The sequence below is a fragment of the Spermophilus citellus genome (assembly GCF_964194105.1).
Source record: "Spermophilus citellus genome assembly, chromosome: 13".
Lineage (NCBI taxonomy): Eukaryota > Metazoa > Chordata > Mammalia > Rodentia > Sciuridae > Spermophilus > Spermophilus citellus.
The window spans coordinates 60,582,952-60,600,176 of NC_138193.1; the positions used below are offsets into that span (position 1 = coordinate 60,582,952).

Sequence of the window (17,225 nt, forward strand, 5' to 3'; positions counted from 1 at the left end):
AAACGTAAAATATAGCAAGTGTAGCCCTGGAGAGTAACTGAATTACAATGCTACATTTGAATGTTATTTTACAGATTTTTCCAAAGGCTCTGAGCATCTACACCTTAATTAAATTTAATTTGGTTTCCACATAGAGTGTTATTGAACATATTCACTTCAACATACACATCAGCTCAAAATACATCATCTTCACCTTCCAACTACAGCCTTATGAAGATGTTTCCATGCGGGAACATTCAAATCTGATTTATGGTGCTATTGCAACAACTAAGCAACTAATCTTCCAGTATAAATGTAACACATAAGAACAACCTAACTGAAACGTATAAATTCCACATATACTTAAAAATATTATTGTCTATAATTTAATATAGCAGAATGTTTCTAAGCCTACCACCTTGCATGCAGAAGCAGTTTTTCAAGCATTAATACTTAAATGGGTCATAGACACCACATCTGTCATTCTGTCCTGAAGTCTATGAGGCAAAACCAAGACTATGCTGGCCTATTGATTTTTCTAGCATTTGCTTTAATTTACTTAACCATTGAGAAATCCATCAGTACATAAAGGGCAACTGTCCATTACTGCCTCATTTGCAGACATTCCTTCCCCTCGTTTTTGGTAAATATTTCCCTTAAATTGCTATGTGTTTACAGTGTGAAAACGAATTAGGAAAGTGCTCACACCTGTTTCTGTTCAGTAACGGCTGCACTGAGGTATATGTAACGTGCTTAAAGATAGAATAAATATCTAGACATTATTACATCTGTGTGCAAAGGGTGGTAAATTAGATCCTAATTACATTAACAGGGACTCTGCCTCCCAGCTTAAATTTTACATGAGCACTCTGCAAAAATCCAAAAGCTCTGCTGTGGTTTCTTTATGAGCTGGTGATTACAGCTACTTCCTATGCGGTCACTAAATATTCTGTTTACAAATAAATGAAGAAGCTTTGAGCCAACTTGCCAGGGTAATAATCTATTTTTTGCTCCCCCTCCCTCTTTCCCAACAAACCCTCGCCACATATGCATGGCAACAATCAGGAACCTTGGCTTCATCTAATTACTCCATCACATAATTTCACAAATTGCCTTGTCACTGGGGAGCCAAGTGCAAAACACGCTCACAGTGGGATTTCAGGCAGCAGCTTTCATTTACTACTCATTCCTTGTTAAATTAAACACGAAAACACCAGTTGTGTGAAAGAAGTCAAAAAGAATGCCTGCAAATGAGCCAGACACGTATATCTCCTGTTTACCATTTCACCAAATGCATTGTTGGCAACAGGCATCTATCTCGGACAAGAGGATCCTCCTGCCTGGGTCATTCTCGTTTCAATGGAGCTGCTACAGTCAACCATAACCAAAAAAACTAAGGATAAATAGCTTTCTCCAGAAAGTCAACTTCATCATCTATCAACAAGAAGTATAAGCACATAGGGGAAAAAATGTGATATTCTGCAGCCCTTCTATGCTTTCCCATTCCTTCTCTGTGAAATGCTTGCCCCCCCCCTCACATAAGGACGTGCATTTGTATTAGATGAATAACAGTAAGCCCTTTGAAGGTATAAACATTGTGCCATATTTCTCTTCTGGCTAGCAAGAGGGAACCAGATTCCACTAATCTGTAAAAGTTCTCGAATGAAAAGATCATCAATCAAGTTCATGCAGTATTAGGTGTTTTGCTTTTAAGTATTAATACTGGGCATGTTTCTGAAACACATCAAGATAAATGCTTACCCATCGCAGTACGGATGTGGGTGGAAGCAAGAGAGTGTACAGCGTGTGACATTACTAGAGGGAGTGAACCTGAGGTTACACTCCTGGAAGCTGACATTTTTATATCAACAACTAAACACAGCCACTGGTAATTAAAGGTATTGCTTTGTAGCTCAGGAGCCAGAGGGGTCAGGTACCGTTTTACATCACAAACCAGTCCTTTATGCATGTAGATTTGCCAGCATTATCTGCACAGGGAGAAGGAGACATTAGCAGCAGCTGTCTCTCTGCTTTTACACTGAAAATTCTATTCACACAGACAGGTGGAGTAATTTAAAAGCCAATGTGGTGCAATTTCGATGTGACTAATGTCACTGCCTACTAAAATGCCACCATTACCACTGTTTATGGAAACATTACTAAAATTACATTTTATTCATAAGAATTTTAGGATTCTGGTTATTACTAGCTTTAAAATGATCAGACCTCAGTGTCATACCCCAGAGCGGCGGCTTAATTCTCCAGGGTTTAGCAGCCTTCTTTGCTGAGAAGCGACAGTTGGATTGTAGGTTCAAGAGTAATCGGGGCTGCATAAGCAGTTTCTTCTATCTCCATAAAGCAAATTAAAGACATAGCTCTTTGGCGTCCTGGCCACGTGACAGGCAAAAAAAAAAAAATCCTCAAGGAGCTAAATTCTGTGTTAGGTTTAGTTAGGATTTGCATAAGGAAAGATCCTTCAACCCCAAACCACCATCAGACATTGTTAGTAATAGACATGGGTAGAGATTTACATATTTCTGTCAGGAAGGAGGTATAGTTAAATAGTGTCTCAAATTTGAAATTCTAACAATTCAGAAATAATTAGGATTATTGTAAACTATCGATAGCCGTAGTTTTGTCTTTTAGAAGGGCAGATATTTGACATTTTGGAGAAAAGAATCCAGAAAAGAAAAAAAAAATCTTAGTTGCCAGTAAACCATTAGATTGCATTCTGAGGTTTTATGCCAAAAATTTCAAATTTTAACTAATAATAATTATTATTATTGTTAAAATAGCTGTAGCAAGAGATTATAATTACACCTCAAACTCCCACAATGTGATTTGATTTGTCCTGTGTTGGTGAGGCAAAAGCACAAGGAAATTTAAGTTTGAGCTCAGCCAGTTCATAGCTTTTGACCTTGAGAAAAACCATTAAGTTCTTTATACTTCATTTTTTTTCATCCTGCCTACCTCACAGGTTTATTTTCAGAGTCAAATGTATGGGAAAAAAATTCATCTATAAAGCACCACTGAGATACTCATGATTTTATTTAGCCTTTTGATCAATTTTTTCTTCAGCTGCTAAAAAGATAAAATGATCCAATATCAAAATAGCCAAGCAATTATTAAATTGCTGTCTAAACAAATGATAAAAATAACATTTTGTAGGCAAGAATTAATCCTGTTTCTTTTTTTTTTAATGAGGTCAAATCATATTTGTAGAGCTTCTCCCCTAGAGAGTTGGAAACTAGCTCATTTTAGTTGGTAGTAAGAATTGTTCCTAAACTTCTTTAAACTGCAATAGAAAAAATATTTGTGATCATTTTTTTTTTTTAGGATAAACATTCACGTGAACAAAGTATACCTCCTGGCCTCTAAACCTCTCAAAACTTGCTGGGACACCAAATTCTCGGGGCCCCCTATGTCATAGGACAACTGAGAGCCCTTGGGTACTCAGGGATACTAGTGACAAAGTTAATGTAAAAATAGATAAACTGATCACAGGTTTTCTTTTCTTTTTTTTTTTTTTTTTTTTTTGGTGGTGCTGGTGATTGAACCCAGGTATGCACTATCACTGAATTACATCCTTATCTCTTTTTATTTGAGACAGGGTCTCACTAAGTTGCCCAGGCTGGCCTCAAACTTGCCATCCCCAGCCTCAGTCTTTCAAGCAGCTGGGATACAGACATACAACACCATGCCCGGCTCAACCACAGAATATTAAAAACTGAAAAGCAAAGACACCAACAGATTTGAAGGGCACATACATTGTCTCATAATTTTTTTTTCTGAAAAGATAATGCCAGCAGAACATTTAGATTCAAATAGTTACCAAAGATCACTATTTCAGAATATTTCAAAAAAATGTAAAACAAAGTCATTTGTATCCTTTAAGTATCAACTAACTTAGGGTATTGACAGTTATAACATTGAGTTAAATATTTAGGGTCTAACTTTTCTTTAGATAGAGCAATATACTTTGAATTGAAAGCCATGTTCATTGGGCTATAATTGGCTGCCTGAACATGTTTTGCAATGGCTAGAAAAACAAGAACTTAAAATTTTTGTCTTTAAAAATTAAAAAACTGCAAGGCACAACCCTGTCAGCTATATTTTGCTTCCAGAAGCTCTCTACTGGCCCACCAAAATGAGTTGTCCTATCTGAGTTCTTGAGAGCTCTTCTCTATTCTTGATACCCTGAAGTATCAAGTCCACTGACCATGCCAACTGCACCAAGCTCAGTGCTCTGCAAACACAGGTGCAAGCAACACTGAACCATCAGCACTCTGATCACCAGTAATCATTTCAATGTGAATCTACACAATCATTATCATTTGTATTAACTTGGAGCATCAACAAAATTGTTTTTGAAACATCATTGCATTGTGCATATGACATGTAAGCTTTGGCCATGGCCAAGAAGTTTTTGTGATTCCTGCAACAGACATATGTTTGGTAGCCCCTTAGCATGTGGCTTCAGCAGCAGAAAGAAAAATTAGAGCCCTGAACATGCCTATGTAGGAGCTCAAAAGAAGTAAAAAAATAATTAAAAACTAAAAAGATTAGTTTTCCCACCTAGGCTTATTAGAGATGGCAATGTTCAGAGATGATTTGTCCTACTGAAAAATGCATACATGCAAATATGTAGGAATATACATGTCCCCAAAGTCACATTCATACTTTAGTAAGAAAGACAGATGTAACGGAGATGTCTCCAGTTAAGTCAAAATTTGCTACACTTCATAACATAGTGATTTACTTCTGCTGGCAAAATAGTCAACCAACCAAACCAACCCAAAACACTACACTAAAATCCATTCTGAAACAAAACCATCTGATTCTCCTTCAAACCTTCATACTTTAAGGTAAAGTATCTTCTAGAAATCATAAACACTGAGAAAGTAAAGTCAGGTTTATATGATATAAAGTTCCTGAGATGGGCTTTATGATGCACGCCTCTAATCCCTAGTACTCAGGAGGCTGATACAGCAGGATCAAAAATTAGAGGCCAGCTAGGGCAATGTAGCAAGACCCTTTCTTAAATATAAAAAAGGGTGGGGATGTAGCTCAGTGAGAAAGTGCTTGCCTAGTATGTGTGAGGCTTTGGGTACAATCCCCAGTAACACGATGATGATGATGATGATGATGATGATGATGATGATGATGATGATAAAGTAAAATTCCTAAGGATTTGATTGAGTTAGTTAAAATGTGTGTATACATATATATATATATATATATATATATATATACACACACATACATGTACATGGGTGTATATATAAATATGTGTATATATAGATGTATGTATACACATATAGATATATGTGTATGTCTAAATGTGTATGTTTACACACATAAACATGTGGTGCTTCAGTTTTAATCTGAAAGATCAATTGAGGAGGAGCAGTTACATACTTGTGGATCAAGTTTGGTATTTTATCTTCAAAAACTTTGTCGTTAATTGGAATAAAACTGAGACATGATATTGATGTATGCTTTAAAGTCTATAAATGGCTGGCTAGTGTTCAGATGGTCTTCTGCATCAGAAACCATCGACTTAATAAATTGTGCTTATGTGGGCACTTTTGTTTTAAACTTAATCTTATATTTAATTCTCCTAATTAAGAGTATATCAGAGGGACTGGGGAAATAGCTTAGTGATAGAGTGCTTGCTTCCCGTGCACAGAGCTCTGATCTCAAGCCCTAGTCCTGCAAAAAAGGAAAGGGTGGTGTGTGTGGGGGGGGGGAGAGAATATGAGAAACACTAACTATTGTGTACTTTTATTTTAGCTCTGGAAACAAAAGGAAAATTTTAGAAGGGTTGCCAGCCAGACATTACAATAATCCCATAGAGAAGGCATCATCAGTGAAATAAATAAATAAATAAAACATTTATTGGACAGCATGAAAATCTCAAAAATCTCCATCACAATCCAAAAAAACACAGAGTCCTGTCAAAGCCTATTGGTTTATGAGTCCTATGTACCTGGATAAATGGGCAATTTTAAAGTTCGACTTTTGTTTTACTTTGGATTGTTTTCCCAATGCCTCCTCATCAACGGACTGTAATTACCCCAGGTCAGAGGTGCATAACTGGGAGTGGGGAAGAAAGGCCTGCACGGGGTAGGAGGTGCTCAAGGCTGGGAGAGAGCTCTGCCAGGTCACTAATGGCCTCTGGGGCAGCAACTTGGAGAACAGGCTGACGCTTCCCCTTTGATCTTCTAATTCACAATGATCATTAGTATTAACTCCGATTCTTCTGGGTGAAGAATTCCAGCTGTAGCCTTTTCAGTTTACCTGACCTAAGAAAATTCATCACCCATCCCATTAGGATTTCAATAACTAGCTAAGAAAAAGAAAAAGGCAGTTGCCCCAGAATCTGGAAGCCACCCGCTTCATGATTAAAACAGAGTTTATATGATGTATATCACAGAAGAATTAGGACATTCCAATAATCCCCTCAAGTAATTAAATAGTCTGTTCCATTTTCCTCCTGAGACAAATGATTCCCACTTGGGTGAAAAGTAGTCAGGGTCCTTATCTAATCAGAGTTGAAAAATGCTATCTTCAAAGTAGCAGAGATCTTTTTAAGATGAAGAGAGGGAGTCTCATCATTTCAAACCTGAGATTGTTTTAGCAAGTACTAGCTTTGGTCAGAGGAGAAGGTATATGACAACTATTTATAAGGGCAAAAGTAATAAGGACAAAGATCCTCCTCTCATATGTTTAAAAGAGCTCCTTCTTGATATGGTACATGAACATCTGAAAGGGGACAAATTGCCTTTATACTAGTTTTCAAGCATCTTAATATAAAAATACATCTGCAGATTACACATACTAAAGAAGGGGTCAAAGTTACCTACTAACTCCAGATATCACTTCCCTGGGCTCAGGCACATGAAAATCAAAGCAGGTTAGGACAACTTTGAGGAAGGAGCAGCCTTTCTCAAATACTCTATATTACTCTGACAGACATTTCGGGCAAGAATTCACCAATGTGGCTGTTCTGCCCCGACCAGCTTCTCAGGACTGCCTCACATCTTTTGGGACACAGGTGGCTGAAGAAAGCCATCAGGGAAGCAATATTCACTAAGAATGTTCACTGTTTAAGCTGGCGGAACGTGGAGGTGAAGGGCAGAAAGAGAAATGCAAATAGGAGGAGAGAAAATGCCTTCTGTTAACTACCTGTGAGCCCACCTATAGGTCCATCTATCTACCTTCTGACCTTTCACTCACCTTGACCGACAGAATGGGTTAGCTAGACAGCAATTAGAACTACTTTTTCATTGTCATAATAATTCATAATGGTTAGACAGTAATTCTTCCAAAATCCCAGGCAGAGATATGACAGTAAGATGTCTCCAACAGATCTTGTTACCAAAAGCAAAACCAATGAAACAACATCTGTCTCTTCTAGAGCATTCAATTCCCAATTCAATTCCATTTACTCCATCCTTAGAGCGGCGGACCCGCAGGGCACTTTTCATCTAATAGTGTTTCTATGGAAACGCCATTCTCAACCTGGAAGATTCTACAACCCCTCACATTGGTTTTATCCACAATAGAGGAAAGTCTTATAAATCAGAAATGAAGACATAAATTTGGCCACACACACACACACACACACACACACACACACACACACACAAATATTTTCCAGGCTACAAGTTCACATGCAAAAAAAAAAAAAAATTGAAAAGAAACAAAAACACATAGTAAATATATGTGTATGACTTAGAAATAAACTTTGTCTCAATTGTCAGATTTAACCCAAGGGGATCCTCAAGATGACTGAAAAGATGGGGGGTTGGAGGAAATGTGAATAAAAAATTATTTTACCTTCTGGATCACTTTCCCCCAGTAATCTTCTGGATTGCCTCCCCATAATAACCTTCTCCATCACCTCTTCCCCCATTAATCTTCAGGGTCCTCTCTCCTATTGGTCCATGCCAAATATTGACTCTTGAATACTTTTTTTTTTCATTTGAATCTGCAGGCATACATTTTAAATATCTCCACTCCCCCTAACTTTCAGGATTCCTGAGACACACACACTGGCTTCATGCAGAAAAATAGTCTCTGCATATTTTAAATAAGAACCACATTAACCGCTTCTCCACTTAGATTATATTGAAAACTGCAATAAGATCGGGTAGGCAAACAAAAAAGAAGAAAGATCTTTGATTTGTACTTTAAACATTAAATTTATTTCTTTTCCTCATTTTTCACTAGGTCCTTGAATACACTTCTTTGTGACACAATGTAGCAGAAAAACCGGTAATATGCAAAGCACTTCTAGCTTAAGTATTATGACATAGTAGGCTGTTTACAACTGGAATAACGCCCTCAAGAAGGGACACCACACACACACACACACACACCTACACCTTGATGTGACATTAAGTCCCTGAATGGATTCTGAGGATACAGTGACTCATATGCAAATATTAAGTACTTTTTAATTGTTTGCAATAATTTCTCTTCAGGCAAATGCAAGCATTTCTATTAATACATGCTTTTATTTTCGTTGAATTCTCTCTTATTATCTAAATCATGCCAATCATTCTTTTCAATTCCAGGGAATCTTTTCTTTTAAGAGAACTTCTCTACTTATCAACACTGGCAAATGTTCAACTAAGTCGAAGCTGGGAATATACTGCACTGAAATTTCCTTTTACTCCATAATCACCAAAGTTTAAAACTTGTTTCCTTTTTTTATTGTTTTCATTATACACAAGTATGTGCAGTTTAGCTTGCTAGAGACTTCGAGTCCAAGAATGAGCTTTCAGTTCTCTTTGGAGTAGTAAAATGTGCTACTGATTAAATCTACCTGTGGATAACTACAGACCAGCACATTTTTTCTTCTCATGCAGCTGGGGTGCAAATCCAGAAAGGTTTTTTATTCAGGGCCTATTCTACTCTTCTAACACACAAATGCTTGAAAGCCCTTTCATGGGCAGATTTTTTTTAACTGAATAAACTCAATGAAAAGATTGATCCATTTATTTCAAAAAGAAAAAAAATAGCAATTTGCTTTCAATAAGGTATGTGAGGTTTTAGAGTATGCCTTTTGGCATTTAAAAAAAAAGATTCATTTACAATTTGTCAATCAATGGTTATCGCTATTGTTTTAATTAACCATAGTTTCAATTGTTCTTTTATTATCCAGCAAAATTTCAGAAAGGATTTTCTAGATAAACTGCAAAAATCACATAGCAATAATGTGATTATTTAAAATTCGTTCAGTCTTCCTAATGAATCATGTATCCCTGAAAGTCTCTCAGAACTTGAAATAAAGTTACTAATGGATTAGAATGAGATGTCAGTACTTATATCTGGATAATCAACAACAATGACAAGAAAAACCTCTTTGATATCTATAGTATTTTTTATTCCATAGAATGTTTTGGAAGGAGCTTTTGATGAAAAATGTATCAATGAAGATCAGGCATTCATTAAAGGAGAATAACAAAACAAAAGGGAGGGTGTTCTTTGTAAATGGGAATTTATTTGCTCTTGCAATTAAGAGGAGGGAGGAAATTTTTCTCTTTGGGGGAAGGAATGGTGTGAATATTTCATATCTCTACCTTGTTTTTTAGATGATGTTCTGAGAGCAATTATCTCTTTCAGACTGTTATCAATATTTCTGTCTGAGCAGATGGCATTGGTGTGGGCAAGGAGGGTTGAAATACCCAATGGACTCCACAAGGCAACTTCTATGAACACTCATAGAAAGCCAGAGAGACATGGAGGAATGGACTTCCTCTTCCAGGGCAGTGACACAGGCCAGCAAAGACTCTAAAACTGAAGGCAATTAGCCAGGCCTCAAGAAATCAGGCAGCTCATGAATAATTTCTCTTACGATTGCCCCAGTAATGCATAGTCCACATAAGCATTGCAATGCAGGTATAATCACAATGTTAGAAAGGATTTTTGTTTTTGTTTTTTTTTTAAAAAAAGTAACATAGCTCTCTGCAAGGTTTTTCGAAAGGGTACAGCTTAGAAAAATGGAAAATCTGGCAGATGAATAAAATAACTTGCTTCTCTCTCTCTCTCTCTCTCTCTCTCTCTCTCTCTCTCTCTCTCTCTCTCTCCTGATTCTGTCTGAACTAATATTTGATTATATTTTATTCAGGGGCATCTCAGTTTCAAGTAAAGCCAAAGCTCCCCTGCTGATTGAGATGGGGCTGAAGAAATCCATTCATTTTTCCTGTTCAGTTAAGAAATAGAAATAGTCTGGTTGTGACTTCAGGCTCATCCTGATTCGATCCCCTCACTCAAGAGCAGGTTAGCTAGTGAGGAAATAGTATTCTGGCATGTGTACCTTTGACCTATTGCCACTTTTCCTCTAAATGTCATACTATTGTTTTTCATGGCATGACCTGGACACCCTAGTCCTCCTTCCCCCAAATTCAACAGTGATTGGTAAACCTCAATAGGAAACTTGCATGAGGCAGATCTGAGAATACCTTCTTCCTACATGCAACAAGCGGCCGATGAGTAATGGTACCTGAGTCAGATTTTAGGTGAACTTAATATGATACCAAAATTATAACAGGTAAAACAATCTGAATCCTCGACTAACTTCCAGCATTCACCAAGCCCTCAAGTTCATTCAGAAATGCTCAGCATAGTCAAGATACTATTGGGAATCATGGTGGGAAGAAGAGAATGAAAGAATTATTATTATTATTATTATTATTATTATTATTATTATTATTATTATTTACTTATACTGCTCTCAGTTTTCATTTGATTCACCAATGCTGGAACATAAGGATTAATTTATACCTTGAGAATTATTGGAGGCTCAACTTCTATCCAGAGAAGCAGAACCCAAGTGGCCTTCAGTCTTCCCCTAGGTTTCCCTCCCTGTCCCAAGACAACTCACTGAGGAGCATGGCTTAGAAAGCAGGCAAGGGAGTGAGGTCAACAGGTTCTGGACATGTTTGTAACAATGCAGAATGAACCTCAATATCTAAGGGGTCATGGGTGGGATGGGAAATGACTTTAAGAAAAGCAAAGTAGGTTAAAAATAGTAACATAAAGGATTTGCTCCTGACATGAATAAAAAAGTTGAGTTTTTAACATTCATTCATCTATGCAGCTGGGCTACAGCCTGTCTAAATCCATCACTTGTCCCTTATATTGAAAATCCCCAGGTCAACAATTTTGCTGATTTTTAAAATGTTATTTTATCCATAAATTTTTGTTTTTGTCTTCCTCCTCAGATGTCATCAAATCCGTATGCACTTACAAAAATATCCACCAAAATATTATGATTATAAATATTTTGAACATGAAATTCATTCAGAACAATACCCAAACAAAATAAATCCCCTGGTGGTATAAAGCCCCAAATTTCCAGTTTCTCACATCTCCAGGAGAATTCCTGCAGTGAAAACAGCAATACTCACACAGACAATATAAACTGTTACTCTGCTTGAAAAGTCACAAGGGACTACACAGGAAGAGCTGACTGTATATTGCTGTTTTCCTTTACAGTTCTAAATGCAGGGACAACTTTCACTGGGAACTCTGACTCACATGAGTGTTTTGTAATGGAAGCTGGTGCTCTCAAGCCACTTAACATCAAATTATTCGATCATCTTGCCATTGCAACATGATTTAAATTTTTGTGGACTGTTCACTGTAAAGGTCCACTAAAGCATTCACTGAAGATATTAAGTCATTCTCTCTAGGGTTTGACTAACTTTCTTTTAAATACTTCAGGGTCACACTTTAGAAAAGCAACATCATTAACACACACACTTAAAATCACAAGTGCACATGAACTCCTAAACCTTATAACTTACAAAGGTTAACAAAATTGCAATAGCGAACTTCAAAGAAAACTCCTCATGTGGGGTACGTAACTAGGAAACAAGTGCTAACACTTTGCAAAAACTGTGCGAACACAGTGATTTAAGAAATATTTCAAGTCCAGAGGGATCATTTATTTTTCTATCAAAACTGGTTCATTGTCCATATTTAGTTTACATATGTCATTTAGAATCCACTTACTGTTAGATGCTGGAACAGCCACGCCCTCATGATATTTGTGGCTACTTTGGGAAAGATGCCACGCTTTTTGTGACGCTTTTTGTCCTTATCAGGGTCATCATCGTCACCTGTGCTGGGGGAAGCTACACTGTTGTCCAAGCCATCACCTGCAAACATAGTGAATCAAATTTTGACTGATGCTACCTTGACATGCTTTATTCAAATAGAATGCCTTTGGATATAAACAAAACCAAAAGAGCAATTTAAATGATTAATAGTTTCTTTGGTACTTTTCTTTTTTTTTTTGAGACAAAAGAGAAAGAACAAGGCCTAGGCTCAAAAGTAATCAGGTCTAAAGAACTTCTTCCAAAGAACAGTGCTAAAGGTCAAAGGGAATGGAGGGAAATAGCCAATCTCTTTAGTGGCTTTGTTGCCATGGTAATCATTCCAATCTGCATAGCTGAGACTCGTTGAGACTGTCTAACTCTACTAGGGAGTTAAATATGGCGGTAGTCATGAACTGTTGCTGCCTGGGTATTCAAATTCCACATACAGTCATTGACATCAACTTGTGAGAAGATGCATTTAAGATATCAACTATTTCCACCAATCTTAAGACTGGTTAAACTAGGACAGGGAAATGTAGGTAATCCATCATATAAGAACTTTGACATAGGAATGCTTCAAATAGAATAGAATTTTTCTTAGGGAAAAGCATCCGGTTTTATAAGGGAAAACCCCCTGAAATGGTTTTAAAATTAGAAAACAACTACTATTTAAATCAAATAAAGTTATGCAAAATTAATAGTTAAGTTGGAGTTACATTACATTAGTAATCCAGGCAGTTTCTAAAATGTCTTCTAGATTTAAATTTTTTGCATCCTGAAGTCACTTTGGTAATCTAGTTTTCTATATTGGATCCTATTTTTCCATTTTTTTAATAGCATTTAAACTGTTTCTTATAGAATATATTTTGGCTCTGTGATGCAACAAAATTAAAAAAAAGTAGTATTCCTGTTATAATGCCACATTTAATAAGAAAAAATATAAAAGTTCCATTCATATAATCAGTGTCGAAAATAAGTCACAAGATCCAAATGGAAGTAGCTATTTTTTTTTTTGTCTTGGTACCAAAGTCAAAAGGGAAAACAATAATGGACTCAACCCACTACATTAATAAGTATCAAAGCTTCTGTCAAACATCCCCCTCCAGTGAGCCACCTAGGGCCCTGGTCTCCATGGATGCCTCTGCCTTTTAGAAATGGACTGGTTGATCTGGGTCCGGAAAAGAAGAGCTACAGGAGCCAGGCTTAGAAAAGAGATAACAAATACACCCCAGAGCACATTCCTTTAGTTAAAAAAGTTATTGGAGGGGAATCCGTAGAGTCCAAAGAACTTGGTAACTGTGGTAAGACAGATTTCCCAGTGACTAGACATAAGAACTAGCTTCAGATTCACTTACATGGCTTCATGAACTTCTCTATTTCCCATTTCTTTTCTTGAGATTCTACATCCAAAAAGAATTCTCTATTTCATTTTCAGTTATGCCAGTCTAACCTACAGTGGTTATGTTAAAACTCAATTATTTGTAATAGCTCCCTCAGGAAACCCAATCCCCACCCTTGAGGAAAAAAAAGAAAAGTGACCCACTTTTTATTTTATTTTATGTGTTTTCAATTGCCTTGACTTGAGCTGAGCTGAAGTTGGAAAACTTTGTTGGGTGAGGAACTAATGTCAACATTTCTACTATTATTGTAGCATATGCCACAAATGCCAAACTTTTGCACAACTTCTGAATTTAAACTTTTATTGGTTTACAATCCATAATTTCACCGTATTTTAAGTGATCTATGTTGTTAAAGGTCCACAGATTCACAGTCTGGACTCTTACTGGAAGAGATCATGAGGACCCCCCAACCCAAAGCCATCACTTCATCAGAGAAGAAAGTCCTGTGTTTGGTGACTGGCTCAAGGTCATGTGGCTGGATGTGGAGCTGTTGGGGTCCATTCTGGACCAGACAACCTCATCCCTAAATCAATGCTCCCTTCCAGCCTACCCAAGTCTTTATTTGCATAACCAAGTGTTTTATGACAAGTCCCCTTGGGTTTGCCTAATAAATTCTTTGAAAGTCCAGTATTTAAAGAGGCTTTTTATACAGAGAAGCAATTCACCATATAAAATAACAATTCATTAAAGAAACATGAGAAAGGAAAACAACCCTCAGCATTTAAATTTTCAATGGGCTAATCCACTTTCAATATGCAAAAGGTAACCAAGGAAAAGAAATATATGACTTGATCATTGATTAAAAATGAAAAGCTTCTAACTTAACAATACTGTTTTTCCCCACCTCTCGTGATTGTTTTCCACCTTTAAAAAAAATAGCCTTTTTATCCATCTCAAACCCCTTCAGATTAATTTAGCAAGCAATGCCAAGCGCCTGCCTAGAAGAGAATTCATTGATAATTTATGGAAATATCTACTATAATCCAGTGGAGATGACTTTTTTCCAGCTTTGTGCATCAATAGATAATCAAGGCCTTAAAGCAGCCTTAGCTTCCCATTACCTCGGGCAAAAGAATTCCTGAAAGCGTGCCTTGAGGGCACCTGAATTATATACTCCATTAGGGGAGGAAGGTTTTCTGCATTCCATGTGTAACACTCACCAGAACCTTTCCTGTTTATTTCTGCTGTATGAAAGCAGAAGCATTAGGAACAGAATTTTTTAAGTGAAGACTTATGTAGATACAATGGAGAAACCTTTCAAGCAGGAGCCAGATCACCCCCTTCAGTCCCTGGCAGTGACCTCTCCCGAATAAAAGGTTTCTATTACATCATTAGCTCAAGCCAAAAACAGCCTTGGCTTAATGCACAGTTTGTTCTTCCTACTGTTTTTAGGCAAATACAGCTACTTTACTCCCATCTGGGAGGGAAATTACACTGCTGGGTTGTAATCTAAGACAAGATTTTCATTGGAAGCAAATGCTTTCAATCCAGTGTAAATACTGGTGCATGTTCAGAAAAGCCTAGAACAATAAACCCTGCTCCTTTCCGACACAGTCAGGGAAACGGAGACGATGGGGAAGGAGAAGAGCATAATAAAACAGACTATTCTAAAAGCAAACACTTTCATAGATTTTAATAAATTGTTTAACCTCTTCCACTTTCGAAAATTGAAAATTGATCTCGGAACGTCTCGACCTCAGAGGAGAGTCTCAATGGTCAATTGTACCTTTAGCATTTCCATTCACTCTGCAATTTGATACAGTCACCTCTATTCGGTCTCCAGAGGATTTATTTCCTTTTTTTTTTTATTTTTAAGATCACTAAACAAACTTGGAGAACCGCCGGCCGACCACACGGCAGCAGGCAGCAGCTCTGAACCACATTTGTAAAATGTCAGCAGTGACTTCATTCCTGGAGCTGACTTCTCTTGCCGCCAAATGAAGGCAAACTGAAAAGGTGGAAATAATCATAAAAATGATGCTAGTCCATAAACAAGCTTACAGCCTCATTAGGATAGCAGTAGGCTCCAGTGGGTGATTTATGCTCGTTTTGCTGATGCTATGAGGAAATGCCATAGGGCGACTTTAGCCAACTGCTAATGGTTTCTGACAGCTTCTTAGCAACTAGTGCAAGCGACGTTGTGGCGTTTGCTAGTGACAGAAACCGAAAATGTCATATTATCTGCCCATGTGTCATGAAGTCCGTGTGGCAATTAACTAGCAGGCCAGTGACTGCGGGGCCAGAGGCTCCTGGAAATGGCCTTTGGCTATGCAGAGGCAGCCGAGGGGCGCTGAGCGCACACTGACTTGCACAGAAGTAACATTCTAATGCAGAAATCCACTCCCTGCGACTTCCTGGGCTCTGATGAGACCAGGCCACTCAAATCCCTTTCTTTCCCCTCACTGAAGTAAAACTCTGGGCTCTTCTCTCTCTAGGCACTGGCTCTGGTGTTATCAGAAGGCTGGAGTGATCTGCTTTGATATGATTATCCGAAAGGCTCTTTAATTGGCAGTACCTGGTTCTATGCTTTTCGGACGCTGGATTCCAAGGTGCTAGCTATTTTTCTGCTCGGTCACAAATTAGTCTAAAAGGATTTAGGATCACTGAAGCACACTCATGGCCTGTCAGATTGCGAGGAGCCAAGGAACTCTGCACAGCAACAAGACACTATTTAAAAAACACCAGGCTTCTAACAGGGGTGGGGGGGGGGAGAGAATCTTGGCCACACTGTGCAGTTTCCGAGCTATCAAAACCAGGCACTATATGTCAAACTGTCAAACCTTTCAGCGTGGGCCATTTGCCCTTTCAAATAATATTTAAGAATTGTTTTTACAAAATTTTATAGGCCATGGTCTAGTGAAAGAGGCCAACCAACAAAGAAAGGAATTTGTACTACAATTCGTCTACGGACAATTTCTTGTGAGACCTGGGCCTGTCCCTACGGAGCAAGGCAGGTGACCTGTGGCAGCTCCCAGGCTGTCAGAGAGCTCAGATTTCAAACACGCTCAACTCAAACATCCCGAGTCGCCTATTTAAGCATGCCCGGGCATTTAGACTGTGCTATCTCCTGCCTTTCAAGGAGGGATAAAGCGGCATTTATCGTATTCAGGCCATTCAATGGGTCAGACTGACCGTGTCAGCAGGGGCTCCTCTCTGGCAGGTCAAAGCTCTGCTCCCATTTTTCTATCCCTACTAATTCCCCCGCCCCAGGGCTGCCAGTCCCCAAAACTTACTGGGAGTGAGGCAAGAACAAAACCCCAAAAAGTGCCCAAGATTTACATCACAACTGATCAGAACTCTTGGTATCATTGGGCCATCAGGTAAAAATAAAGTGGGGAGTCTGTCACAGGGCCCTCTGTTGGAGAGACAAGGCTCCTCATTAGGGATATGAACTTTCAACCATCAGGGCAAATGAATATGTAAGGTTGTGGACCCTCTTGTTTTGCTAGGAGCCAACTGGAAGCCACCATGGAGTCAAGACTCTTTTCTATGACATCTTTGTATGGAAGCTTCATAATTTTGGGTTCTATCTTGTCTTTGACCTTGACATTCCCCCCTCTTGCTGTGTTTCGGAATGGAGAGTTTCTTACAACGTCCATAACTGTAGCCTTCAACACTGAGTACCTTCTACTTTACATTGAAAGAGGTCTAAGTGGTCGATTCAAAAGCACGCTTGTGAATGCACAGCTCAGGTTGTCAGGTGGCTTATTTTCAGGCAAACAGGAATGTTGTC

At 38.1% G+C, this 17,225-nt stretch overlaps 1 protein-coding gene across 4 annotated transcripts in view; it reads right to left on the reverse strand.

Moving 5' to 3' along the window:
- The window catches only part of MEIS1 (Meis homeobox 1), a 138,059-nt gene that overhangs the window by 50,412 nt on the left and 70,422 nt on the right, over positions 1–17,225 (reverse strand). For all 4 annotated transcript variants that reach the window (XM_081264459.1, XM_081264458.1, XM_081264461.1 and 1 more), the window contains exon 8: positions 12,007–12,152. In XM_081264459.1, the coding sequence (XP_081120585.1) occupies positions 12,007–12,152 (146 nt within the window). The remainder of the gene's footprint in view (positions 1–12,006; positions 12,153–17,225) is intronic.